At 50.5% G+C, this 27,936-nt stretch overlaps 2 protein-coding genes across 3 annotated transcripts; one reads left to right on the top strand and one right to left on the bottom strand.

Moving 5' to 3' along the window:
* The first annotated feature begins 96 nt into the window (after window positions 1-96).
* Window positions 97-19,285, top strand: EIF4E2 (eukaryotic translation initiation factor 4E family member 2). 2 transcript variants are annotated; one of them, XM_040073901.2, is made up of 8 exons: window positions 97-247; window positions 986-1,100; window positions 2,216-2,350; window positions 5,633-5,737; window positions 8,526-8,678; window positions 8,770-8,906; window positions 16,266-16,344; window positions 18,815-19,285. In XM_040073901.2, exons 1-7 carry the CDS (start codon window positions 228-230, stop codon window positions 16,309-16,311), a joined length of 711 nt encoding a protein of 236 aa, XP_039929835.1. In that variant the 5' UTR covers window positions 97-227; the 3' UTR covers window positions 16,312-16,344; window positions 18,815-19,285. The 2 variants fall into 2 exon arrangements, with proteins under 2 accessions (XP_039929835.1, XP_039929836.1); XM_040073902.2 differs by lacking the exon at window positions 16,266-16,344.
* Window positions 19,286-23,348: 4,063 nt separating this feature from the next.
* On the bottom strand, window positions 23,349-27,846 carry CHRNG (cholinergic receptor nicotinic gamma subunit). Its single transcript, XM_040074285.1, has 12 exons — window positions 27,736-27,846; window positions 27,225-27,361; window positions 27,073-27,117; window positions 26,754-26,863; window positions 26,504-26,659; window positions 26,162-26,259; window positions 25,233-25,436; window positions 24,832-24,946; window positions 24,444-24,558; window positions 23,926-24,130; window positions 23,690-23,823; window positions 23,349-23,610 (listed from the first exon to the last, which is right to left on the bottom strand). The coding sequence occupies exons 1-12, from the start codon at window positions 27,776-27,778 to the stop codon at window positions 23,443-23,445; spliced, it is 1,530 nt and encodes a 509-aa protein (XP_039930219.1). The 5' UTR covers window positions 27,779-27,846; the 3' UTR covers window positions 23,349-23,442.
* Between the last annotated feature and the right edge of the window lie 90 nt (window positions 27,847-27,936).

Raw genomic sequence — 27,936 nt, 5'->3', positions numbered from 1 at the left:
TCTGGCCAACAACGCCACACCCAAGATGGCGGCCCTGCCCTGAGGGGCGCTCCCGGCAGCGCGCTCCCCTCTCCGCCCGCCGTGCGCAGTGTTACGGCTCCGGGGGGAAACGCGGGAGGTTATGGCGGAGCCGCCGGAAGCGGCGGAAGGCGGAAGGTTTTCGTCGGCGGACCCAGCAGGGCGGAAGTCGCTAAGGCGAACGGGGGTGGCGGCGGCAGCGAGCGACGATGAACAACAAATTCGACGCGTGAGTGTCAGCCCGAGCCCCCCCCGACCGACCCTCGGTGCGGGGCTTGCACGGCCCCGGGCTCCGCGGGCGCCTCCCGCTGCTGCCTCGGCGCCGGGCGGGCGAGACGCGATGAGTCACGGGGCCACGCACAGCCCCGTCCCTGCAGCCGGGGCCCGGCCGGGCCCCGAGGGGACGCGGGGCCGAGAGGTGTGGGCGGTGGGCCAGCGGCAGTCCCGCACCGGGGGAGTCGCGGGCCTCCTCGTGGCCCCGCTTGTCTCTTGCCTTTTCCGGCCCTTCGCAGGGAATGGGGCGGGCGGAGAAATCTGTGGGGTGCTGGGTGCTGGCGCGGTGTCTGCTCGCCCGAGGCGCTGCTTCTGCTGTGCTGAGGGGCGTGGGGAGCGGGGTGGGCAAGAGTCAGCAGAGGTACAGTGACAGGTCTTCATGTGGGCCCCCTGAATAGCAGGGAACCCTAACAGGTAACTGGGGTTTCCTGTGGCAGATCAGTATCTAGCACGATCTACTTGAGCTTGTTCTAAAAAGCTGTTTCGTGGTTCACTTCAGCTTAAAAGTGTGTGCCTAAGATGCCTGTGATGGGCATGAAAGTAGAAGTAGTTTTTATTGTGTGGGTTGTCAAGTGTAGATTTCCAAACTCTTGTGGCCCTTGTACCACAGAGGAGCTTTGGAGCAGGTAACTACCTGGGCTTGGTGTGAACCTACTCACCTGTGTGATGGCTCTCTGTTATTTTTCTTTACCAGATTGAAAGATGATGATAGTGGAGACCATGACCAGAATGAGGAAAATAACACACAGAAAGACAGTGAGAAGGAAAAGAATGATCGTGAGAAACCACAGAGTACTACCAAGAGGAAGGTATGGTGCTGGCATCTGCACTGCACTGCCAGGGCATGGTGTGGCAGTGCTAGGGAGTCAATCCTCAGTTCAGGGATAAGGAGAATACGTCTTGGAGGGCTGTGGCCTCAGTGCATCGTTACTGCTGCAGTGAAGACAGAGGGACTATGTTTGGTTTCAGTAATTTTATGTCCCTTTTGGAGGTCTCTCATCTGGGGTGAATGCTCCCTTCACTAACATAGCATGTATCCTTGCCAGGCTTTTGAATGGAAATGAGAAATAAAGCTTTATTTTCATCAAAAAACAAGTTTGGAAGAGGACATGGGGAGAGGACTCCTGTCTGGCAGGAGAGTAATGGCTTGAAGGTGGTTTAGCATGTAGTATTTGGGACACTGTTGAAATAACTTTTAGGATGTGTCCCTGTGTGTAATGTAGCCTCATCAAGAATGCATAAGGCATATATCTCTCCTGGTTTAGGTTGTTTTTTTTCATCTTGTGTTTAGGAAAACTGCTCTGTGTAAAGTAATGCAACCCTTGTAAACTTGCCATAGTCAAGAGGAAAGGAGAGACTTAAGCCCTGGTAACTCCTGTAACAACGTCAAGTAGTACAAGATAAGGGCTTTGATTGGGGTTTTCTCTGTAAGTTTTGACTCCTGGCTAATGAGCTCTCATTAGCTTCTTTTGTGCTCATTAGAAGTATTTTTAATAAGAAATTAGTATTTTGGAAGTTTAAAAGTGATCGCTGCCCACTGCTGGTGATAGGTTCTGCCAAAGCTGACATAACAAGTTCTTAGATTAATCTTCCCAGAGCACTGGGGTGTTGGTTGCTTAAGGCAGTTGGTGTCACCCGAGTTTTAATTGCATTTGAATCATGGTTCATTATAAGTGGGGTTTATCCTTCCTGGAGGAGGAGAGTGTCTTTTTTTTTTTTTTCCCTTAATTTGAAAAAGTTAAAGGTCTCAGATTTCCCTTTTTAGTTTGTCCTTTTTTTTCCTTTGAGACAGGCACAGGACTAAAAAAAAAAAAATCAGTAATGGTGCCTGTGATGGCTTGAATGGTCGCTTTTATATGCTGTAAATGTAATAATTCCCCTTTTTAGAGGAGCATACAGGTAAACAAGCTTTTCTGTCCTGCAGGCTGTGGTCCCGGGGCCAGCTGAGCACCCCTTGCAGTATAACTACACCTTCTGGTACTCCCGACGGACCCCCGGGCGGCCCACCAGCTCCCAGAGTTACGAACAGAACATCAAACAGATCGGCACCTTTGCCTCCGTGAGTACCCCTGCTGTCCCCACCTCACTCAGGCACAGCGTGGTCCTGCTGGCTCTGTGCACACTGCACCGCTGCTCGTGGTGGCCTCTGCATGCACTGCACTGCTGCTCGTGGTGGGCTCTGTGCACCCTGCACCGCTGCTCGTGGTGTGCTCTGTGCACACCCTGCACTGCTGCTCGTGGTGGCCTCTGCATGCACTGCACTGCTTCTTGTGGTGGGCTCTGTGCACACTGCACCGCTGCTCGTGGTGTGCTCTGTGCACACTGCACCGCTGCTCGTGGTGGGCTCTGTGCACACTGCACCGCTGCTCGTGGTGGGCTCTGTGCACGCTGCACCGCTGCTCGTGGTGGGCTCTGTGCACACTGCACCGCTGCTCGTGGTGGGCTCTGTGCACACTGCACCGCTGCTCGTGGTGTGCTCTGTGCACACTGCACCGCTGCTCGTGGTGTGCTCTGTGCACACTGCACCGCTGCTCGTGGTGTGCTCTGTGCACACTGCACCGCTGCTCGTGGTGTGCTCTGTGCACACTGCACCGCTGCTCATGGTGTGCTCTGTGCACACCCTGCACTGCTGCTCGTGGTGTGCTCTGTGCACACTGCACCGCTGCTCGTGGTGTGCTCTGTGCACACTGCACCGCTGCTCGTGGTGGGCTCTGTGCACACCCTGCACTGCTGCTCGTGGTGGGCTCTGTGCACACTGCACCGCTGCTCGTGGTGGGCTCTGTGCACACTGCACCACTGCTTGTGGTGGGCTCTCTGCACACTGCACCGCTGCTCGTGGTGGGCTCTGTGCACACTGCACCGCTGCTCATGGTGTGCTCTGTGCACACCCTGCACCGCTGCTCGTGGTGTGCTCTGTGCACACTGCACCGCTGCTCGTGGTGTGCTCTGTGCACACTGCACCGCTGCTCGTGGTGGGCTCTGTGCACACCCTGCACTGCTGCTCGTGGTGGCCTCTGCATGCACTGCACTGCTTCTTGTGGTGGGCTCTGTGCACACTGCACCGCTGCTCGTGGTGTGCTCTGTGCACACTGCACCGCTGCTCGTGGTGGGCTCTGTGCACACTGCACCGCTGCTCGTGGTGGGCGCTGTGCACACTGCACCGCTGCTCGTGGTGTGCTCTGTGCACACTGCACCGCTGCTCGTGGTGTGCTCTGTGCACACTGCACCGCTGCTCGTGGTGTGCTCTGTGCACACTGCACCGCTGCTCGTGGTGTGCTCTGTGCACACTGCACTGCTGCTCGTGGTGTGCTCTGTGCACACACTGCACTGCTGCTCGTGGTGGGCTCTGTGCACACTGCACCGCTGCTCGTGGTGTGCTCTGTGCACACTGCACCGCTGCTCGTGGTGTGCTCTGTGCACACCCTGCACCGCTGCTCGTGGTGGGCTCTGTGCACACCCTGTACTGCTGCTCGTGGTGGGCTCTGTGCACACCGCGCTGCTGCTCGTGGTGGGCTCTGTGCACACCCTGCACCGCTGCTCGTGGTGTGCTCTGTGCACACTGCACTGCTGCTCGTGGTGTGCTCTGTGCACACTGCACTGCTGCTCGTGGTGTGCTCTGTGCACACCCTGCACCGCTGCTCGTGGTGTGCTCTGTGCACACTGCACTGCTGCTCGTGGTGGGCTCTGTGCACACCCTGTACTGCTGCTCGTGGTGGGCTCTGTGCACACCCTGCACTGCTGCTCATGGTGTGCTCTCTGCACACTGCACTGCTGCTCGTGGTGGGCTCTGTGCACACTGCACCGCTGCTCGTGGTGTGCTCTGTGCACACTGCACTGCTGCTCGTGGTGTGCTCTGTGCACACTGCACCGCTGCTCGTGGTGTGCTCTGTGCACACTGCACCGCTGCTCGTGGTGTGCTCTGTGCACACTGCACTGCTGCTCGTGGTGTGCTCTGTGCACACTGCACCACTGCTCGAGGTGTGCCTGATAAATCAGTGTAGACTTAGCATTGATTTTTAGCTCCCTAGAGGAAGAACATAGTGTTGAATATTCTGTTGTCTGCTCTTTGCTACAGAGACTTTGTGGGGGCCATTGTCGGCTGGAAGTGCTGCAGTTCTGTTAGTATGGAGAGAGACTGGCCAACATATCTGATAATGTGTTTGGGTTCAAATTCTGTTTAAGGAGATGGATGAGCAAACTTCAAAAAGAATTGTCTAGCTAAGTCTGGGTTCAGATTTATTCTTGGCTTTTCAGTGGAAAGCTCCAAAAGCTGTGTAACGTGAACCACTAGAGGGCAGGTTCCCTCACTGTGGGAGTGTGATTTCCCCACGGATGTTTGGACGTGCCTGACAAAAATAGATTGCTTTTGACCCCTCCTCAGTCTTGGTTCATAATTTTATTGGCTATAGAAGCAAATTCCAGCCTGGATGGCAAAGGTCACAGATTGGAGTGGAATTCCTAGCGCTGACTGAGTCATTAAGGTGTCTGATAAAGTGCTTGGTTTGATGTCTGACCCCTCCAGCTGCTCTGATGGTCTGCTTAATAGCTGTTGTCTTACCGAGTGGGGTCTTCTTAAAATATGGAAATCAGTGTAGTCTCTTCCACTGCCTTGTTTCATTTTAAAGATCCATCCTCTCTCAGAGATTCTCAAAAGATAAATACGCTACTTTGAAGAGCTATAAAAAGTCAGATTATCTCAAGCAGACACAGGGGTCCCAGCATGGAACTGGTTGAAGTGAAGTGGTCCAACTGTACCATGGCAGATTGTAAAAAGGAAATAAGAGGTATATAAATGAAAACTCTGAATAGTGCCTCCTGGTCTTAAACTAGCACCAGAATGCATACTTTGTCTTAAAATCTGTATACAGTAAAATTAAATTTTAAAAAAAAGTCTTATTTGAAGGCTTCTGCAGTTTCCATGGTCACAGAGAGCAGTGGTTATGCAGGGTGAAGAGGCTTGGCTGTAGCTTATGCATTTGGCACATACCCAATGATTGAAAGTTTGGGCAGTAGGAGTTAAAAGATGTGTTTGGAACTGTTCTGCAAAGCAGCTATTACCTTAGCATAGATTTCTTCAGACAAACACTGAGTGACTTTGGAGGCGCCTGTTGAATGTTTCAAGTGGTCACCTGGTAATGGAGCCAGTCAGAAGCAGGCACCCGAGCTCTGACACTACTGTTTCCTTTTGTGTTGCCTCATCAACACCCCAGTGACAAGAGAGTAGAAGAGAGGAGGAGAAGGTGGCTCTGGAGAGCTGGTGTAAAAATGGCAGTGTGTTTCTGTAGAAATCTTGACTGTGAACAGTTTGAGCAGCCTCATTGTGTGGTTGGTGTTGTTGCAGGTGGAACAGTTCTGGCGGTTTTACAGTCACATGGTACGTCCTGGGGACCTGACAGGCCACAGTGACTTCCATCTTTTCAAAGAGGGCATCAAACCCATGTGGGAGGTGAGTTGGAGCTCTCATTTCTGCCTTGGTATTTTCTCACAATGTTTTGGAGGGAACCTTTTACAGTGGAAAGACTCTTGTCATTAAATGGCACTCCATTTGATTTTCTTGGGTGAAATTCCTTCGTCTGGGTTTTCTGTAAACTTGTCCTCAGAACTCTGTCCCATGTAACCCAACAGTCCTGCTGCCAGAGAGGGAGGATGGGGAAGTTCCTGGCTGCAGCCCCACAAAGGTTGCTGAACTGCAAACCCAAAGGAGGGGGTGCCCCATCTCAGCTCTGTGCCTCCCGCTGTAGGCACTTGCACCTTATAGCTGCCTCCAACCCTCCTTTTTCAGTCAAGGAGCTGGAAATGGGAAAAAAAATTGCCTTTTATTTGCTTTTCTTCTTTTTTTTGTGTTTTTGGTTTGCTTTTGGAGTTGTTTTTTGTTGTTTGGTTTGGTTTGGTTTTTTGGTTTTGTTTTGTTTTGCTTTTGTTCCAGGGCACTTTGACTTTCTATTTATATCCAGATCTGCTGAAAGAAATTTTAAAAAGTCTTTGGCCAGCAAATCATTCTTCCAGTTCCTGGCCTGCTTCCAGCAATGACCAATAGCATTCACAATATGAGGATTTTATGTGTTTCTCTGAAGTACCTAATTATACTGCTTGGTCCTGAGAAATTTATATGTGACCCTCATTAGCAAATATTTAAGCAAGGTGTTTTATAGCCAGTTACTATTTATATAAAATGTTTAACCCTCTTTGGGACTCCTGGTGAGCAAGTTCCTCAGACAATGTGTCGACCAGAGAGTCCTCAAGTTGATGATTCCAGAATTTCTGTGAAGCATTTCCTGGAATACATTTTAAGATGGAGGTAGAGAGGTTCTTTGGTATTTTTATTTCTGGCCCTACTTCCTTCTTATATTTTTAGAAGAGGACCTGAGGTCTCACTTCTGGCCTTCCATTGCTGCATGCTTCGTAGGGCTTTGTTTATGTTTCTTTCTCTTCCACACCAGTCCTTAGTTACTGTCATGCTTGTAGGTACTTATGTGCCTGTGTGTAGCTCGGATCTTTTTCTGTATCCATCTGTGCCTTTTCTGGTAAAGCCAGAAGCACTAAGCATAATATTCCCTTGTGATTTACTGGGCTGCAGTTCATTATTATTCTCGTGAAGGAAAATCAAATGCTTGACTGAACAGAAGCTTGTTTAACCTGAAAGAAAACTAACAACCAGAAAGCACATGATACAGCATCTGCCTCCCAATCACTGCTCTCTCTGTAGCCTTGGACCTGCTTAAGCCACATTTCAGATATTTTTAGCAATATCACTCTCTTCTGATGCCCATTAGTCATTGTGGAAAGTTTGAGGAGTTAAACCCAACTCTCAGTCTAAAGGCTGTGATGTTCACAACCTGGAAAACAAGGGTACTTTACAGAAACCAATTTGCTTCTCACAAGATTCTGCCACATTCCTAGAACTTGTGTTGCTTTGGATGGCTCCTGTTATGCTTTGAGATTTGGAGCTGACGCCTTCCCCTTTCGATCCAGCACATGCCTGAAAAGTAGGAGTCAGGTGAATGCTGCTGTTATGCTGACACTTCCATGTTTCCTCAGGATTGCTTCGTTAGCACTTGCTGTCTCAGAGAGCAGACAAATGTTTAGTTTTATCTGAGCCCTAGAGAAGCTTTAAGGCTAAGATAAAATTAACTTTGTTTCACTAAGAAGGGTTGGGCTGCCTTGCCTGGCATCTTCAAGGTGTGTCCCAGCTTGGCAGAGGGGATTGCTGGGGATTTGGAGAGGGATGCCCTGTTTTGTGCAGTCCCCTCTGAATCATCTTTTGTTCTCTGTTTCTGTCCTAGACCTGTCTTCCCTTACCTTTCCTAACTGCCACCTCTTTGACTTGTTCCTACCTCTCTGTCTTCGGCTGTGGATGGAATTTGTTCCCCTCTCACCTTGTAAGATTTCCCAGCTACAGTGTTGTACCAGAGAATGTCACAATGCACAGAGGAGGAGCTGCTCTTTGACACAGCTGTGCGTTCTGGGGAGCAGGGGAGGCTGGAGCAGTTTCCAGCTCTTTGTCAGCTCCAAGATACAGAATCACAACATTGAGGTGACAGACTTGGTGCTTAGCATAAAATTTTTCTTTTACTCTCTCCCCTCATTTTGGTTATTTCCCTGGGTCACTGCAGTCTGGAGCAAACGTTCATCTGTGTGATGTGTGATAATGTCAGTAGTTCTCAGAGAACAGAGTGGTCCTTTCTGTGTTAACACAGCTTGTGAGCCCATTCCTGGAAGCGTGGAAGGAAAATGTTTATCAATTTTTTGCTTCCTTTTAAAATACCATTTTGCAAACTCTTTCCTGGCCTTCCATGCTCTGTGATGTGGGGGTTCTCCTGTTTTACAGGAATCTTGTTTTACAAGCAGAACTACATATACAGGGGATTAGATAAATGGCAAATCAGTCTCAGGTTTAGGAGTAGTTTTCCAGTCCTTGCCTCTGGGTCTGTGCAGATTGGCAGGTTGGGGTTAGTCTTTGCTAGTGGGATCAAAACACTAGAACTCAAGTCATCAGAGCATAGAACTTCTCTGGAAGACTGCGGGCAGTTGTTTCAAGTACTTAGTATTCAAAGTAAGTGGTTTTCCTCTGTCTCTGCTTATGTGGGGGAGAAGTGAAATAAAACACTTTTGCTTGAAAATACCTTTCTTGTCCCACCTAATCAATATCTGCTCCTGTTTGTGGCTCTGCTGTCTTGTGGGTAGCAGAAAAATAGCTAGGAGAAAACAAATCAATTTATTTCCCCTCTTCCTAGGATGATGCCAACAAAAATGGTGGTAAATGGATTATCCGTCTGCGGAAGGGCTTAGCGTCACGGTGCTGGGAAAATCTTATTCTGGCAATGTTGGGAGAGCAGTTCATGGTGGGGGAAGAAATCTGTGGGGCCGTCGTCTCTGTCCGATTCCAGGTGAGTGCTTTTGAGAACCGTGTTTCTATGTGGCAGGGCCGCCACAAGTGTGCCGTGCTTAGCCCTCCCTCCCTCCCGTGCCGTTCCGCAGGAGGACATCATCTCCATATGGAACAAGACAGCCAGCGACCAGGCCACGACAGCCCGGATACGCGACACGTTACGAAGAGTGCTCAACCTACCTCCCAACACCATCATGGAATATAAAACCCACACCGATAGCATCAAGTACGTGTGCTGGCCAGGGGGGTGCAGCAGGTTGCATGCGTGCTTGAGCGGCTCGGTGCACGGCACGGGCGTTGGCAGAAGCGCTTGTGCGCGTTAGGGCTGTTCCTGCAAGCCGAAGTGCAAACAGCAGCAGTTGTTGCCGGCGCGCCTTGAAAGCCAAATTGCTGTGTTGTCGTCGTCGTGCTGTTGTTTGGGGGTGTTTGGTTCCCCGAGCAAAACCTTTTCCTTTTGAAATGCGTGATTCAGTGTTATTTTAACAATCCACCCAGCCTGTCACTCGGGCCATGGGCAGGCCAGGGTGGGACTGTGGCTCGATGTATTCAAAGATGAGATTGCGCTGGGGGGGTGTCAAATCGTTTGAATAAATAGAGATTCTGGGGGATAAAGTGCGGAAGCTAACAGGGATTTATAGTGCCATTAGATTTATAAATGGTCTCGGGAAAGTGCTATGTGAATTTACAGTGCTGTACAAATGATTTCTAATCATAATAAACGTCGTATATTAAGTCTTCCAGGCCCTGGTGACAGAGGCTCTTTAACAAGACTAGAAGATCATGGTACACAGAGAGCACAGCTGTATTTTTAAATAAATGTATTATAGCTTACCATATCAGGCCATTCAGGGTGACTTTTATTTCCCACAAAGTGACGAAAAATTGCATATATAGGTATTAGTTAGAGGTGAGTAATATGTTGTTTTTCTTTTTTCTTCTGTGCATTATAAACCAATACACTGATTAGGTCATATTGGTTAAATTAATACTTGAAAAGGGGCGCACAAAAAAATAAGTGAAATGAATAAGACACTGATGGGGCAGAGAGCTTTCTAATCTTGCCTGTAATGAAGGTGCAAGTATTTTTCATGACTTTCTTTCATCATGCTGGCTTATTCTTTCCACATAATCACCCTGTCGTCAGTCTGCTGTTAGACAATTTGGTGGGATCGATCTTGGTTCTGGCAGACAGCTAGCTTCCAATTTTGAGTGTGGGTCACTAGTAATTATACAGAAATCTCGTTGAAACTAGATTTTCACTATAGGCTTCTAGTGTTCCATGCGGCCTTCCCTCCTGTGTGCGTGGGAGAGAGAAGGGAAGAAGATGACTTTTTCCGTGATTTTGCCACTAACGTTTCTCATGCACTTTTTGCCAGGAGAGGGCACTCTGGACTCTCTGTCCATGTAGGGAAATAGCAACGTGCTCATGTGGACACACACCAGAATATTTTACTCCTGTTCAGCAGCAGCAGCAGACTTTGGACTGTGGTGATGCGGCTTTGTGGTGAGAGCAGGGAGGTGTTTGACTGCTCTCAGTCTCTGTAGTAAAAGCTGTGTATGGAGCCAGCTGTCCTAAGCTGTGGTGGTGGTTCATGTAGCAAGTGTAGAATGGGAATGATGTGGCCTTTTCCTTGTGAGCTATCACCACCAGCACTTCCTAGCACGGAGAATGCCGCTATAGCAATGTTTGTTTTTCCTCTGGCAGGTGCAAGGCCATGAGTGATGGTGCATCCAGTAGTGTGGCCTCATTTCCCTACACCAGTGTAGCATGCAGTGCTTGCTGCCCTCTCTTCCTGCATAGCATCCAAGTTTCATTTTGTGCTGCTGACGTGTGGTGCAAAATGAGCTTGTCTGAGAATAACAGGTGTTGGAGGTATCAAGTTTAGTAGCTCAGATTACAGCTGGGAGCAATTCTTAAAGAGAGGCCAACTGGCTTGTCTCCCACTCATTCTTCTGTGGGTAGGAGGGTTAGTCAGGAATTGCTTTGATGATCTCCCAGTCAGGTGGGTCTAAGCAATTAACCTTCTGCCATGTAGGGCATCATGAAAGCCCCTTTTTTCCCATTACCTCGCTGGAGCTGCAGCAGTCTGATTGCCGTGCTCTCCAGCATCTCCATCCAATGGCACTGGTGTAAATTCAGAGCAGAACTGCTGTCAGTAGCGATGCACAGACCAACTTCTTGTGCCTCTCTTGCCTGGTACCAGCAGGCAGCAAGGGGCAGCAGCTGCAGAGAGGTGACTGTGATTGCTTTGTGACAGAGAAGAGCAGGCCAGCCCCAGCTTTTTCAGTCTGATTCTGCTTGGCTTAGCTTAGCTTCGTATCATTAAGGTTCTCTCACTAATAAAGAATCTCTTGTGTAACTAGTTCTATCCTCCATAAAGTCTGGCTCCTTCTCCTCGCCCATCTATCAAGTCCTGTTGAAATACTGTCCGTCATGAATAAACTCCACTTATGCTGCACATGTACCATGTGATTTATGACTCGGGAGGGCTTTCTAGCCAGTACTCCATATTCACACTCTGGCTGTGTTTCATGAAAAGCTCTAATGGAAGAGCTGTGCTCTAGGCTTTGTCAGAGCTGCCTTTTGAGGGGGGGCTCGTGGCATTTTTCATTTGTATGGGCTGCATCTCTCCACTAGAGCTCTGCTCATGTGCGGGGTTTGATTGGCATTGATTGTGCTTCAGGGAAGGGAGCATGCTTAGCAAGAAAAGAACAGGCATTTCTCAAAACCTTGACTTTTAGGAAGTGAATTGACCTGGATTAGCTTTTGACACACTGTAAATGAATGCTTCTGTAGAAATTGCTAACATGCCTCTCACTGTGGAACTTGAGCCCTGTGTTTCAGGTTTTGTATATTCCTTTTTTGATGATGTATTTTATATTAAATCATTTCTGCACACCATTTTTCATGAGTTGTTAGTGAAGCTGCAGCCCCCTTTGTTTCAGAAAGTGGTGGTGCTGCCAAGCTGCATCTGAAAAGTACCTGTTGTGTCACAGCTGTTCCAAGGAGCTGTTCTGCATTCTGTCCTTCCTGCTCTCAGTGGTGGAGCACGTGCATTTAGCTAGATAAGCAAATCTTTCATTGTAATTTTCCTGTGTTTATCCTTTCTCTTGCTTGTGATATTGACAAGCTGCCTAAATCCCAGCGAGCAGAAGGGTCAGCCTAGTCAGTATGAATTACCAGTTGTGCTAGGAGAGCTAGAACAATCTCTTGGACTTTGCTTAATTTCAAGGGATTTATAGTACCTTAGATTCTCCAGCACTGCACACCTGAGAAGAACATATGTGACGTTTTGTGGGCTACCTTGTTTCAGTAGCTGGAGAGAAATTGCTTCTCTTTGTTCCCTCAGAGGTGCACTGAGAGAGGAGCGCTCGGATGCAGTGAACCACTTAATGGGTTCAGTTCATCAGTGTTCTTAACCTTGGTGGTGACAAGGTCCAAAAGTGACAGTGGCTTATGGACAGTGGTACTTCCCGTGGCTTGGAATTAAAGGAAAAACCCAACCTCTTTTGCTGCCGTGGCAGGTGCACTTTTTTTTAAGCAGAATGTTTCCAACCACAGCCTGGCCGTGCCTCTGCAAAGCCACTGAAAATACTCAGGTATCTGCAGTTGGGAGAGGGGCGGAGGGGAAGTGATCACTTTCACATTTGACTTTGAGCATTGCAGCACGAAGTTCGTGGCTGCCTTGCATACACCTTTGCCTTGCCTGGGCTTATCAGCCTTTCTTTTCCACACTGTGGTCAGTGACCATCTCCTTTGTTGAGAACTCTCACCCACAATATCATCCAGGAATCTCAGGCAAATTCAGCAACACTGCTTCCAGTGCCAGGAGAGACCAGAGCAGTGGCCATCAGCAGGTTGCCACTGTGCAGGCTGGTGTGGAAGTGTTTTGGTTGCTGTGTGACATTATGGATTGTCCTGTCAGCTCTAAAGCAAGGCTGCTTTTTCTGGAAACAAAGCTTCGCTTATTCGTAAGTGCCTGCTGCAGTGAGAGCTGAGCAGGGTATAAAACTATCCTTTCCTTTCAAAGTCACCAGTGATAACTAATGGGATGGCTCGAGTAAATGAGAAGAATAGTTTGATCTTAATAGAGCTGGCACTGGGTTCATTTCACTGCAGGCAGTTGGAGGAAATGGCCTCAGAGTGTATTGTAGGTAGGAAGCAAGAGGATAGCCTATGGAGAGAATAATGCACTGTAAGGAGACTGCAGGGGTGAGGTTCTCAGGACAAAAAGAGAGGAATGGCAAAAAAAGTGAGGAATTTGGAAGAGAAATCCCTGTGGAAGTGGCAGGTGTTGGGCAAGAAGATCAGTGTTTAGGAGACGCTAAGCTGGTGGTAGGGTGCTTGTGAGGTCTTCCTTGTCACAGCAGAGATTCTGCCAGATGAAATAACAGCTAATCCTGTAACTGCTGTGGTTTTATATCACTGGTTTCCATTTGCTTGCTAATTTCCAAAACCTTAGGAGAACTCCTCAATGCCGCTGTTCTGCTTGTGTCACCTTTGCCTTTGACTGTGTCCTGAATGGAGCGAGCAGGGATAACCTTGCCTAAAGAGGAATGGTTTGCAGATGGGACCCTCACGCATTGATGTCTGTCAGGGAAGGCAGGTTGCCTTGGGTCTTGCCAGCTCTAGAGCTGCAGTTTCACCCTCATCCATTCAAGTCTGAGAACAGAAATAAAATCTAGAGGAGATCAGTGAGGTTCCAGATCTGATAGCTGTCCTCTTCTCCTGAGTCTCTGCAATACTGGCTTCATTCATTTATCACTCCATTTTCCAATTCCAGTAATGTTTCCAGGTGCTTCAAGTCCAAGAGCACTTGCATAGACCTGGTCTTTGAATTTATGGATTCACTGATTCATTCTCCATCAACATAATATGCTTTATTCAGAAGCGTCCATGACTTGGTGAAACACTTCCTTATCTTGGTGGTCTGTCTCTTACCTAAAAAGTGCCTATAACCTATTTATTTAATGGGACTTTTTTTTCAAGGAGGTAAATCTAGCCATATTTATTTAGTTGTGTTATATTGCCATTGCTACAGGTACTGTAGAGAGGTGAAATAATTATTTCAGGCTAGAAGACTATCCTAGGTTTTTTTTCAAACTGTTAGTCACAAAGTTCTTGGCTTTTTGTGAACAAATCCCAGGGGAAGCACCCAGAAAGAGGCTGTGCTGCTCTGGACACCTGCAGAGTGTAGTGAGTGGGCAGTGTGCTGGGAGGTTCCACGTGGGCTGGCAAAAGAGAAGGACCTTGCTGCCCTTTGTAAGGTACCGTAAGTGCACTCTGAGCTCCCTGAATCCTTTCTTAACTGGGGAAGGAGAGGGTAAGGAGCAGGGTTGCACAGAGAAATACTGGAAGCAAACTGCTAGAACTTAATTGAGAATGTTTGCAGAAAACAGCTAGTGCTGCTTGCACAATGATGATTTGGAAAGCCCCTTGAAGGAACTGAGACTGTCCTTCCTCTTTTTGCTGAAGTCTTCCTCTTTTTCTTTTTTTTTTTTTCTTTTGGGGGAGATAGTGGATTCTTTTTCTTTTTCCTCCAACTTACTTGCTGGGGCTAAAGGGAGCCTTGTTTGGGTCCTGACCCTGGGCAGTGGGGAAGAAGGTAGGAAGTTTCAACAGTTGTGGATCAGGAATAAGTGAGGAAGAACAGCACTGGCTGGCTTTATTTAGCCTGCTAAGGTTTCCATTTCCCATCTGTTCAATGGGAATAATCTAAGTGCTGGAGATCAATTCACTGAGTATCTGATCGCTGTGCAGACAGTATGGCAATAAGGTACTAAAAATGTCTATACATAAAAATAACCTCTTAGACTCTCTGGCACTGTGCCTTTGGCATGTCACAGGTCATAAAGATTCTGCCAGATGAAATTAGCTGGCAGCCTTGTTCAGTATGGAATGAGAGCAGTTTGCTCTCCTAGTGTAGTTTAGGTACATTAGGGCAGATACATCCTGGTGGATTTTTTCAGTCAAGTCAGCAGATAGTTGGGAGTCATTAGTACTATAATATGTATGAGGGTCTTGAATTAAAAATTCTTGGCTGGAAGAGCTTTTTCTCTTTGTCTGTGAGGACAGAGATGAAGGACTGTGCATGATGTTATTGGGATGTTGGAATAAGGTACTCCCTAGTGTGAAAGGGGTAATAATTTATCAATTATGTTGACAAGTAATCTGCCCTTGTATTCCTTCTGCTGTGAAGTTACAAGTTTGGGAGAACTATGGGAGAGGAAAGAGTAATGTGATTGTGGGCAATGGGAATGTGGTAGAGATACAGGGGATGCTGGAGGCAAGACATGAAGGTGGAGACTTTTTGACAAGTCTGGAAATGTGCAAAGATGACCAACAACTAAGAGGGCTTCAGATTCAGAGTTTCTCTTCTCCCTAACTTTCTTCTGGAGAGAGGCTGTTGAACCCTGAGGTCTCTGTTTATTTGGGCTATGACTTGCTGGGAAAGAGCATGTGACACCTGAGCTGCTTTTGCAAATGCTGTTTGGGATCTTGACTCTGGGGCTCAGATAAGAGCCAGGTTGGTGGTCTGGTTTTGGCACAGGTGCTGACTAACACAGGGTTTCCATTTCTGGACTCACCTGTTGTGTTGTAGTCGCCTGATGAGGCAATGCACAAAACAAAATGTGAAGTAGCTGAGAAGTACCAGCAAAAAAATCTAGAGGGTGGTCTGAGTTTATGATTGACCTGGGCTCTCTTTGAGGTTCCTTCAGCTCCATGGGATGCTGTGGTTTCAGAAAATTGCTTGGCATGTGCTGTAGCCACCAGTACTGTTTTGCTGGGCATGGAGAACTATGAGGTTCTTTGATGTCTCTGATCCCAGAAGATAATACTCATGCTCACATTAACCTCAGCATGTTTTCCCTGAAAGGGTTTTCAGTATGCTGCCTTCATAAAACCGACAGCAATTTTTCAGTCTGCTGCCTTCATCCGTCAGTAATGTTCTCCACCAGGGAATGCAGTGTTGGGCCTGTCCCTCTAACTTACCTAAAAACATTTTCATTTCAAACACTTGTGATGTTTTTACTGGGTCATCATTAACAACACAGGTTTACAATAGGAAATGAGACTTCCTAATTGGATTCTGCTGCCTGATCGAAGAATTTCCTAAGAACTAAGCTGTGTGGCATTAAAAGAAGCCCCTTTTGGGGGGATTACCTGCATATGCAGTATGTGGCAAAGCATGAGGCTGAGTTTAACCAGCCAAGGAATGTGATAATCCTCCAGAAAGACATAACATGGGCTATTTTATGAGCAATAGGAAATGGATATTCCATTTGTGACTAGGAAGGTCATACCTGTCTCTGGGTATTAATGTGGCTTTATCACCAGCAGCCAGTGGGAACGCTTCATGCTTGTGCAGAACGCTAAAGCTGCCTTGTGCTGTCAGATGTTTGGCTGGATTTTAAGGATGCTTCTATCCACTAGGGCTATCAGAGAATATTGCCTTGCTCTCTGAAGACAAGTGCCTTTTAAACGTCATTGAATGTTTCTGCTCTCGTTAAAAGTTAAGAAGCCTTTGATCTGAAGTGCTATTTTTTGGTTTTTATTTCATTTTATTTCCCTCTGGCTTGCCAGGGCCTGGGAGGAGTTTCATGGCCTGGTGAACAGCAGTGGCCGCTGATCGAACGCTCCCCCTCCCTCTGTCACACCCAGGGTAGGGCCTCATCTTTCTTCCTATGTGACTTCATGGCATACCTCTCAGCCTCCAACCTTCTTCCCATGGGCTGGCGTGTTCTTTTGCCTGATGGTGGGCCTGTTCTGCTATTTGTTTTTTCTCCAAAGGTAAAAATTATTTTTTAGGGTTTTGTTTGTTTGTTTTTTTAACCAGAAAGCAGCATTTTCTGTTGAGATGCTGTATGCTATTTTGCTAACGTGTCCTTCCCCTCTGTATGAGGCACTTGTGTCCGAAACCTAGTCCCAGGAGGCTGAGAGGTATGTCTTCAGCTTGGGTGTGTTGCCTGAGGTTGAGTGTAAGCAGGTATGGAGTGGTAAATAAATCCTAAGCACATCCTGGTGATGGACACTGAGACAGGCACCTGACACACAGCTCTTTAACAGAAGAAACAGAATAAATTAATTGGCCGATAAAAGCTTGTTCAGGAAGGACACACAGTATCCACTGTAGGTAAAAATAATAATGTTGTGGCTAATGAGACAACCACCCTCTACTGCTGGTAGTGTCAGCCAAGATGTGCAGAGAAGATAGCCAGGGTGAGCCCAGGGCTGCTGGGGGCCTCGCAGCTCAGATTGTTTTTCCGTGCAGTGCCCCCTTCCCTGATAGTCAGCCCTTAAGAAGGGCCAGCAAGAGGCCTGGCCATGAGAATTGGGTTGATTGTAGCCAAGTGGGATCACTGTATTGCTGAGTGCAACAGCAGAGGAATCTACTGGAAGGAAGTATTTACACTGCCCAGTTCCCGTAACTGGGCAGTGGAATGTAGCTGCACCTACACAGCTGAGCTCTGAGGAGCTGCTGGGAATCCCAAAACCTCCCTCCACAGCATTGAGCAAGCAGTGTTCTCATACCTTGCTCTGAAGTCATGGATGAAAATAATATCTCTCTCTCCTCACAAGTTTGGCTTTTTGTGAGGATCAGTGTTTACAAAATGCTACATAGGCACTTGATAGTGTTGTTATTGTTAGATGACATTCACATGTCCTTCTGGAAGAGGAAGTTAGCTCACTTCATTTCATACCAGGCTCTGAAGGCAGCAAATGTGCCAAGGGTATAGGAAAACAGTGGCAGAGTTCATTTAGCTCTCAGCTGTATTGGGTGGCCTGTGCTGAGCATGGATGAGCAGAGGGCCCAGCCCAATAAAGGCAAGAGGAGGGAAAATGTAGGGAAAATGTCCACTAAAGAGCTACCTGAGGTAGATGGCACGGGTGAAAGTCCAGTATAGCATAGAAAGCCAAACCATTGTTGCAAATAAACCAGAATCCAGTTAATGAATCCTGAAACACATTCCCCAAATGGCAGCCCAGCCTGCTCGTCTGGCAAGTGCAAAGGTGAACCCCAGCCTTCTGCAGATGGCCTCCAGCATGGTTTTTGCTGTCATGTCATAGCAGAGTAACTTTTTAACTCTAAAAAGTGGTTTTTACTTCCTTCTGCTCTTGCAATTCTCCAGCCCACCTCCTGGAGGTGTTCCAGCCTGTGCTGGTACAGTGCCATGCAGCTCCTGGCAACACACAATGATAGCTCAAGGGTTTGAGTGCCATTTCACAGTCCTGCACAGCACCTTGCTGCTGAAGTTGCTGCCTTTGTTCTTCAGCAGTTTGGTGTAGTATGTCCTGGGGCATCCGTAAATGTTTTGGCTTGGGCAACTTACAGCCCTGTCCCTGTTTATGGGAAAAGTTGCCAAACCTATCCTCTCAAGTTAATTATTATCTCCTTTGTTTCCAACACACCACCTATTAATGTAGAAATATGCTTTGCCTGTTGCTGCTGCTCACAGGCTGGCAGTAAGCAATAACAGATTTCTGTAACCTGCCCCATGTTCAGTTGCTGCAGTGCCATGAGACTGTACTGAGGGAGGTTGTAGACCAGCACTCCTTCCTTGGTCAATAGTCCCTGAGGCTTGTGGCTGAGTGAGGAGAAGCTGCTGAAGAAACTCTTCTATTTAAACTTGAGGGAAACACCCTTTTCAGATTAGATACTCTTTTAAGGTAGGAGAGCTCAGAGAGCTAAACTTGTTGACAATATTACAAGATACAAGGGACAGAGGCAGGGGGAGTTTGGTCTGATAGTGTATTTGTGCTTCAAGCAGAATCCCCAAGATAAATGTTTGGTAAGGAAGAGACCTTGCAAGTTGTTTAAACACCAGAGTCCATCAGGGAAGTTTCCACATTCTATCATGCTTTGTGCTTTGCTCACAGATGACGACAATTTTTTCTTCTCATTGAATGGGTATGAACCAGGATCTCCCTGTTAGGAGTGTTCTGGAGTGACAGCTGACTTGTGTGAGAAGTTTGTAGTTAGGAAAATCTGCATGGGAGATGTAACAAGCGTTGATTTTGGGTGATGTACTGGGATGGCAACACTGGTAGCTGTGGTGGGGAGAATGGGGAGGTGCTGTGATCTGAGGGAATGCACATCTTTAACCACTTTTTTCCTTCCCTCTGTTTTCCAGGGATAATTCAAGCTTTCGAAACACAAAAATCACATTGTGAGAACAAGAGTTGGCACTAAGCTCCTCTCTCCGTGTTGAAAGCACTGGGAGTGCCCTCCGAACTCTGAAGGGACTCATGGGCCACTCTCGCACTCCTCCCTGGGGGAAGGATCCATCTGAAGCCCTCCAGCAGCGGTGACAATAGAGGCCGATTTTGTCTTACACAAACTTTTTTTTAGCAGTGGGGCGGGAGGCAGCCTTTCAATTAGCGGCGGGCCCTTGGGGCCGCATCTTGCAGCACTTTCCTGTCTTTCTCTACGTGGCACGCAGGATCTCTGGGATTCTGCCTCAACATCAGAGCCTTTTGCTGAGGGATACCAGTATTATGAATCTCTCTGCAGCTGGGAGGAGCATCCCAGTTGAGAGTCAGCCCTGTGGTTTTCAAATGCCCCTTTTCAGTTCTGCCAATAAATTATTGGGTCTCTTTGTTTCTTTCAGTCTCTCATTTTTTGGCTGTGTCTGAAATTCAGTGTGGTGGTATTTCTCTAGGCTGCTTGCTTTGTCTTTGCCTCTTCTTTATATTCCCAGGTTAGCAGTGCCTGGTACCCATCCCTGTTTGTTACGGAGAGGGATGTGAGCTTCCCTTAAGCTAGGACAAAGAGATGTTTGGTGTCAGTTGCCTTCACTCTGTCTGTCTTGGTGGAGATCCAGCAGTGCTGGCTGAATTCAGAGCCAAGGCTGCTGCTGGTGTGCTCTGGGGTTTGCAAGTCTTTGGCCACCTGGGAAAGTGGCCTCCCAGTGGGTGCAGCAGAAGAGGGCCACGGCCCAGCCTGCCACTCATAGCTGTGTGACAGCTGTGACCAGAAGAGGGGCTGGGAGTGAATCCCTGTCCTCCAGGGTGAGCCTCAAATGATGGGTTGGTGCGTGGAAAACCAGCATGGCTGCAATTTGGATGCCACGGAAACAATAGGAGCTAATTATTTCCTTTGTTTCTGCTTGACTACAACACTAATTGTACTCATTAACAGCTCCAACCTTTTTTCCTTTTCCTTGGGGAATCTCACAATTGCCTTTCATTTTTAATGGAGCCTTTGCCTTGGGCCCAGGAGGGGAAGCTGTGGCCAGTGATGGGGTGCATCTCCTGCCCCATGTGCTCTGTGCAGCCCTCCAGGAGAAGGGGCTGCTAGGACCATTCTGCTCGTGAGTGCAGAACCAGCAGCCCCTGTCTGGGACAGTTACCAGCCTTGGGGCCTGGGAGACATTCAGCCTCATGACTCCAGTTGCAAATTCCTTGTCTTACTATTGAAGTCTAGATTGAAAGCAGCCAGGACTGGCAGAGAAAACAGTTTAAAATATTCAATCTTCTGAAGGGTTTGTTTTCTTCATTGAGAGTGTGAGTTCTAGGCTGTCTCTAGAGACATTCCTTGCACTGACAGCAATGACTAAGTGCTCCCTATGGTCAGGCAGTTAGCACCTTGTTCCCCAAGCTGCAGTGGCATCCCTCTCTGTGTTTCTTGAGACCCATGGTTCTGTTCCTGCTTTTGGCACTTGTTTGTCATCAGCTCTCAACCAAATGCTCTTTTCCAGACATGGTTTGTTTTCCCTGCTGTGAGCAGGTACTACTACGGCTGCTACTTAAGATTCCTTTTAAATACAACTCTCCCCTGCTGCGCTCCAGTATTTGTTAGGGGAGATTTAGTTGTAATTACATTTGGCAATCTAAGCAAAAATAGCCTTACAAAGCAGGGCTGAAATACTAGCTGCAGGTTCCTTTTATTCAGAGCACATTTGGCTTTTTGCAGATTACATCACTTAGGGCTTTAGTCCTGTTGTTTTACCCAGCTGTGTGTCATGTCCACCTCTGTTATTTCATGTACTCGCCCACTTCTCGCCTCTGATGCCCCTTGTCTAAGCTGGTGCTGATGAGTGCAGGCTTGCTATTCAATCTGAAAATGCTGCGGTCCTGCTGTGCTCGCCCTCAAGTACGCTTTGTGAGTGAGCTGTGGAAGAGCCCTTCCCGGGGAGGCTGTTTCCTCTCCTCCCACTGCCTCTTGGTTGAGATTTAGAGGAACTCTGCAGAGGTTCCTCTTGCTCAGCCTTGAAGGGTGTGAGCTGGCTGGGTGTAGAGTTTGTCCTCTTTAAGGCAACTTTTCCTGAGGTCAGGAGAGAAGCAGTGGTTGATCAGTGCCAAGCACCAGGTGCCTTCTGTAGCCTGGAGAGGGATGGATCCAGACTGGTTTTTGAGCTGGACTTCTGGGTTGTGGTCTGCTGCATCCTGCTAATGAGAATGGTGAAAACACAGGCATGAGGTTGTTTGGGAAGGGAAGGAGCTTCTTTTGTGCTCTAGAAAAAGGTTTCAGATCTTCAGGAAGGAAGCCTCTAGCCATGGAAGCCCCAAATCTGTGGTGAGTCAAGACCTTTCCTGCTTTCCTTATCCCAAAGGCTTTGAACACCCTTGAACTTTAAATCCCTGCAAAGTGGCCTTTGGGGAAACTGGAAGAGCTTTGAGCCCTGGGGCCCAAAGAAGAGCATTCCCTTGAGTTCTTTCCCAAGGGGATGCTAAGCTGCGGTGGGCTCATGGGCCCTGGGTGTCTCTGGCTGCAGCTGATCTGATGGGGGCTGGTGGCTCTTCCCAGCCCACAGAGAGAGAGGAGTTCTCTCTGTGGAGGGGAGCAGTTGGAGGTTTATGCTGCCTTGTCTTAGTGCTTCTTGATGGAGTGTGGGCACATGAGGTTGAGACTGGGCTGAGGAAGCTTTTCCTCTCACTGCACTTCCCTCATAACCTCAGAGGGTGACCTGCAAGGTGATTCCCCTTCCAGATCCTGCAAGGCACATCTGCTGCCCAAGATCTGTGACATACAGCTCTTGCTTTTGTTCTTGTCTCTGGAATGACAAACCACAGAGATCTCCTGAGGACTTGTAAAACCATTGCTTGGAGATAGTGGAGAGTGTGATCTCTGTCATGTGCTCCTGGCAGGCTGGAAGAGCTCATCCATTTCCACTTGTGCTGTATAGACCTGCTGTAGCCTGAGCTCACTGGAAGAAGTAGCATCCCTGGAGTGGTAAGAAGTAGGTGACAGTCCCCAGCCCTGGAGACTCGCAGCAGGGCAATAGGGACCCAGTATTCAATGGTTTAACCCAGTAATCAATGGGAAATGGCCAGGCAAAGACAGACCATTAACTATACATCTTCTTGGGGACAGAGAGCCTGGGGGCTGTGGACATGCCTCATGCTCTGGTTTGGGCAGCTTATGGCAGATCCTGGCCCTCTCTGGGCTGGGGACACTGGGCCAGGAGGATCTGTCCCTTCAGCCACTGAGAGGACATGGCTGTGGCAGGACAGGAGTGCTGCACAGTGCCAGCTCCAGAGTACAAAGCACAGAGTACAGCTCCCCAGGACCTGGTCACCTCACCTGGGTCATGGCCGTGGAAGGTGACCCAGGCAGGGGGCAGGACCCAGCTAAGGTCCTCTGAGCACCCCTGCCTGCAGCGGTGAGCACCATCCCCACTTCCTTCAAGGTGCCAGCTGGGAGCTCCACATTCACCTGGTGCTGTGGGCACTACGTATCTCATGGGGATAGGGCAGGAAAAGCCACCTTGCAGGGGCAGGTGGCACAGCCCCGAGTGGTTCTGGGCCAAGAGCAGGCTGCAGACATCCAAGAAGTGATGTCTCAGCTGCTGTGTGTTTTCCTCCCTCCTCCATCCGTGCCCACAGTGCCCTCAAGCCCTGTCAGACAGTGCCAGGGGTGGCTGTGGGCAGTGAAACCCAACCGGTTTTCTCCCAGCAGCAGCAGAGGCAGCTGGTGCTGGGACTGTGAGGCTGATGCACATCCTGGAGCCAGGGTAGGTGGCATGAGCTGGATCACAGAGGAGCAGATGCTGCTTGCCACCATTCCCAGCTGACCTCTCTCATCTCCCCTGCCAGCAGGGACAAAGCCAGGGGGCCCCAGAGGTCACTGAGGGGCACAGGGGGATGCAGCGTTGCTGGGATGGGGGAAGGGGCTGTGCTTCACAGAGATGATCCCATAGGGCAAGGAGGGCTGGTGGGGGAGGGAGTTGTGCAGATGGTCCCAGCAGGATGGATGCCACGGGGCACACATCCCTGAGGGTGTTTGGGTGCCTGGTGGCCCAGAATCTTTCCACCTCAAGCTGCTTGCTAGGGATCAAAGACAGCACTTTAGCTGTCTCCAAGACCCACAGTCAGAGCATAAATGGAGGCAAGAATTATCTGCCACCCATCCCATCCATGGCTCCATTGTTGCCTCAGAATGGGCAACTCTAGCTGCTGTGATTCCTGCCCCACTGTCATGACAGGGATGATAGTATTCCCATTTGTCCTAGGCTTGAATTTGTAAACTTGCAGTGGGGTGATGTGGCTCTTGCTGGCAGCACTGCTGCATGGCCAGTTAGATGTGTGACTCTGCTCCACGTTCCCCGTGTCTCATCTCACGTGAGGACTGTGCAGTTCAGAGGTGTGTGGCCAGCCTGCACGGGTGCACATCCAGCCTCTGAGGTAGGTGGGCATGGAGCAGAGATGCCAAGGAGTTTTGCAAGGCTTGAGGGCTTTATTTCCACATTCAGCACAGCATGAGCGCCCCATGTTCCTCCTTCCCCCATCTCCACCACTTGGCTGGTGAGACCTGTGAGCATCACTGTGGCAGGTACTGCTTGGGGTCCCCAGGGAAGGGCAGGGCAGGTGCCTGATTGAAGTGAGCCACAAGGAAAATTCCAACGGTGCCACACACAAAGAGAGAGGCCATGATGAAGAAGCAGACACGGTCGATCACCTGTCCCACCATCATCCACTCTTCGCTCTCCTGCCAGTGGCACAAGAAGGGTGAGAGCTGTGCCCCACTGCCCCCCGTGCAGATCCCTCTCTCCCCAGCCCTGACTCACGCTGCTGAAGTCATTCTGCTCCCGCGTGGCATTGGCAATGTAGTTGCAGGCATCCACGCAGGCGCGGATCTCAGGACCTGCCTCCTCCAGGCTCTGGCAGAAGTCCTGGGTGCTGCCGCTTTCCAGACCACGTCCTGCGAGCCAAAGAGCCAGCACAGCAGGCACCAGCAAGGGCTCAGCCACCTGGCACAAAGCCCAACTTCACAGGGAGGTGCCAACCCACCAGGGTCACTCACCAATCTTGTCCAGCACGGTTTTCATCAGCCCATCTCTTTCCTTCTGCTTCTCAAAGAGCAGCTCGGTCCTGGCTTTCCAGAGCATGTACTCATCAGCTTTCACCATAAGCCCCAGGGAGCTGCGCCTGCGGATGGCTTGCGGAGGCCCTGGGGTCTCCTCTGGCATGGCCATGCCCAGGTAGCGGGGCAGGAGGTGCAGGAACACCTGGGCACAGTGTCACCTGTGGGGATCTGTCCCCCTCGCACCGCCCAGAGCACCCAGTGGGTGTGACTGGTTTCCCTGGCATTGCTTGGAGCATGGTGCTATTGGGATGTTGGCACCTGCTGCTCCCCAGTGTGGGAGCGGCTTGGTGGCACAGTGTGGTCCACTGAGGGCATCTGAGGCCTTCTCTTTGTGCCAGGACTTGCACTCAGACGAAGGCATGCCTGCCACCTTACTCTGCAAGGGACGTGGCCTTGATGCCCAAATACCCACCCCATTTCTGCTGTATAAAGGGTAGGGGGATGATGGCAGGTACCTGGCGCACTCTCTGGGACATGGAGTGAGTGTTGGGTGTTCTCAGGGAGACGTTGAGGACAATGACAGCGTTCACCACAATCACCACTGTCACCACCATGAGGAAGGTCAGGTATCTGGGGAGGGGGCACAGAGCCTCAGTAGGGCTGCTGGGTCACAAGCTATGGTCATTCAAGGTCTTTCTCTGTGCCCTCCTGGCCTGGAAGCTGGCAGTGGACTGGCAATGAAACACGGGCAAGTGGTAGCCCTGTGTCAGCAGCATCTGTGCTGAGGGTTATTTCTGTACCAGGGTCGTGTCCCTGGGCACTGGCTGCTCCACAGCACCTGAGACCCTGCTGGCACAGTGGGGCAAGAGGGCTGGCACCCCCACATCCCAAGGTGTCACTTACTTCCCGATGAGAGGCACAGCCTGGGAGGTCTCAGGCACCTTCTGGGCAATGAGGAAGAGGAAGACAGTCTGGGCCAGGAGAACATTGATGGAGACGGTGCATTTCTGCCCACCCGCTGCCAAGGAGAGGCAAAGGCAGAGTTTGCACAGGGCAGTGCTGTGGGCGTTGCCCTCCTAAGGCCAAACCCCCCACCCAAAACCTGAATTAGACAAGTCCCACCTTTAGGCATCAGCTGTGGGATACCTAGAAATCTACACACTCCCCCCAATCCAAATACTACAGAAGTGGGTGAGAGTTGATACCGATGGTCCCCAAGCATAGAGGGGACAAGGAGCCCTTCCCAGAGTGTTGCTGTCCCCTTGCACATCCCCATGCCCGCGATGGGCACGGTCCCAGGGTACCTTTGGCAGGCAGGAAGTAGACGAGCACAGCCATGGCAGAGATGAGGACGCAGGGCACGATGATGTTGATGATGTAGAAGAGTGGCTTGCGCTGGATGATGAGGTAGAAGATGACCTGCTGGTACTGGATGTCGTCTGGGGTGAAGTGCTCCGAGTTGATGATCTTCCGAGCGGGGCGGTGCTTGATGGCCCATTCGCCGTTCTCTGCATCGTGATGGTGTCAGGTGAGTCCCAGTGGCCCCACAGGGCCCCCAGACCCCCGGTACAGGGAGGAAGGGGAGGACTGGTGATTGGCATAGGCTCCACAGGGCACCTAGGCTCCACACAGTGCTATAACCACTCGTGAGGGAGATGAGTTTTGTGGAATGTGCCATGGTGCCTGGGCAAAATACCCCAAAAAGTAGTTGGATAGCACAGCTGGGCACATATGGGGCTCCCAGGGCTACAGTTATGGGGCTGGGGTCCCCCCATCTCCCCAGTTCCACAGTGCCACAGAGGGAAGCCAAGAGCAGCACTCTGCTCTCCCCTGCTCTCCGCGGGAGCGATAGATTTTTTCCCAGTCAAGATCTCAACTCGGGCCGGTAATGAAAAAATAAATCTCGCTGCCTGAAAAGCATTTTGTTCCTTCAATATGCAATTAAAATGTGATGGAAAACGTCATTGTTTGGCCATGACAGCTACGTTCCCAGCATCAATCAAGCTTGCAGGAGCGGTGCTCTCCAGCAGCAGCTGCCAGGCTGCAAGAGCCCCGAGCTGGGGGGGTTAGAAAAACAAATCTCTTCTACACTCCCGCTTCCACTAATAACTTAAGTGCCCATGTAATGGTGGGAGCTGCTAATAGTCCCTGCATCCCTGCTTTCGGCAGCCACCAATGTAGCAGCAGACCTGTTGGATGTCCTCTTGTGCCATGGCTGTGGCTGCAGCGTTACCTGTGAAAGCCTCGGGGTCGATGAAGATCCACTCCACTGTCTGGCCATCCTCCACTGTCAGCAGCAGGTTGATTTCATTGGCACTGTACGTCTGGGACCTGGGGAGAGACGAGGTGGTGGCACGGGCTGGCATGCAGCAAGCTGGAGGGGCAAAGTATGCCAGTGTGACACCGGGTCATGCTGGCCACCTCCAGCTCTTATTGGAGGGCTTGGCTTGTCCACGGTGCCTCCTGCCAAGTGGCAGGGTATAGGCATGGGGCACTTATCTGCCCAGGGGCAAAGGTGAACATCCCACGCTAATCCCTGTGTCCCAGAAGGAGCTGCCATGGTGCCGATGCTCACTGGAAGACCATGGTGCAGTTCTGCCAGTCGAAGGGGAAGTAGGTGACGTGGATGACGCAGACGCTGCGGTAGATGGCAGGGGGCAGCCAGTAGATGCTGCCATCAGGGGACACCAGCACGTTGGTGTAGAGGGTGATTTCGAATGTCCCGTCGATGCTGGGGGGGAAAAGGATGGGCTCAGCCCCAAACTATGCCCAGGGGCAGCTGCCAGCCCTATGTGTGGACGTGTCCCCTTTGCCCTGTCACCTACTTGTTCTCCAGGACAATGTCTGGCAGCCAGACCATGGTGGAGGGCACCCGCAGCAGCTGGATGTTGTCGTATTTCTCAGGGTCCCAGCTCAGGCGATAATCAGACCATTGCTGGGAGAAGGGGAGATGAGGAGGAGGGGTCATGGAACCCCCTGAGATGAAGGAGACTGTGAGCTGCCTGTGCTGTGCTGCCCACAAAATGGGCTCATTTGGGGGTGCCCACAAAAGAGGGTGCAGGTTACAGCTTCAGCCCCTCGTGGGCTGCCACCCCGATATGCAAACATCGCTGGTCGATCCTGTCTAGAGGGGTGGGGTCTCACCATCTCGATCCAGACGTTGGTGGTGAGGGTCTCCTCCCGTTCGTTCTGGCAGGGAAGGAAGGAGGGAGATAGATGGCTTTAGTGCCCTGCCTTCTGCCCCACACGTTGGGGTGAATTCTGTCCCACTGGGGGTACCTGGGAGGGTCTCTCACCAGGGAGATGAGGTTGGTGAGGGTCAGCTTGAGGGAGACATCGATGATCTCATCCCCCCGGGCCGGGCGCAGTTGTTGATTGTAGTTGGACATGAGGTCCTGGAGCAGCTTCTCCTCCTGGTTCCTGCAGCCCACACCTGGGGGGCACACGCCATGGGGACACCCCGGGGGAAAGGCAGCAGGGTCACTGATGCCCCCTAGACCTTATATGTTATGGGAGGGGGCCCAAAGGTGCGTGCATGGGAAAGGGGTGCCCGGCGGGTGTGCGCGCCCTGCTCCGCCATGCTGACAGTCCCGTCCGTGCCCCGCCGGCCAGCAGGGGTGTGTCCCCACCGCGGCCTCACCCAGCTCACCCCGGGACCCCTTCAGGACAGGACACGGAGGCCGTGGCTGCCAGCACGGGGACAGCCCGGTGGGGCGGTGCCTGGCGCGGCTCTCGCAGGGGTGAGGAATCCCGAGTGCAGGGTAGGGGGAAGTCAGGTGCGTCTCTCCCTGCACGGGCAGATCTTACCTGCCAGGGTGCAGAGGACGAGGAGGAGGCCGTGGCCACGCATGGCGGTGCCGTGGGGCGCAGGAGCTGCGGCTCCGCTCGGCCGCCTGCGCTGGCGTGTTCTGGGCTTGGCGCCCGCTGGGACAGGACAGCTGTCCCCTGCCACCGTCAGCTGTTCCCAACATCCACGGGGGCCCGGGAGGGACGCGGGACCACCCACTT

Source organism: Hirundo rustica, chromosome 10, assembly GCF_015227805.2.
Source record: "Hirundo rustica isolate bHirRus1 chromosome 10, bHirRus1.pri.v3, whole genome shotgun sequence".
Classification (NCBI taxonomy): Eukaryota; Metazoa; Chordata; class Aves; order Passeriformes; family Hirundinidae; genus Hirundo; species Hirundo rustica.
The sequence above is the reverse complement of the archived record's forward strand: the minus strand, read 5'-3'. Positions and strand labels throughout refer to the sequence as shown.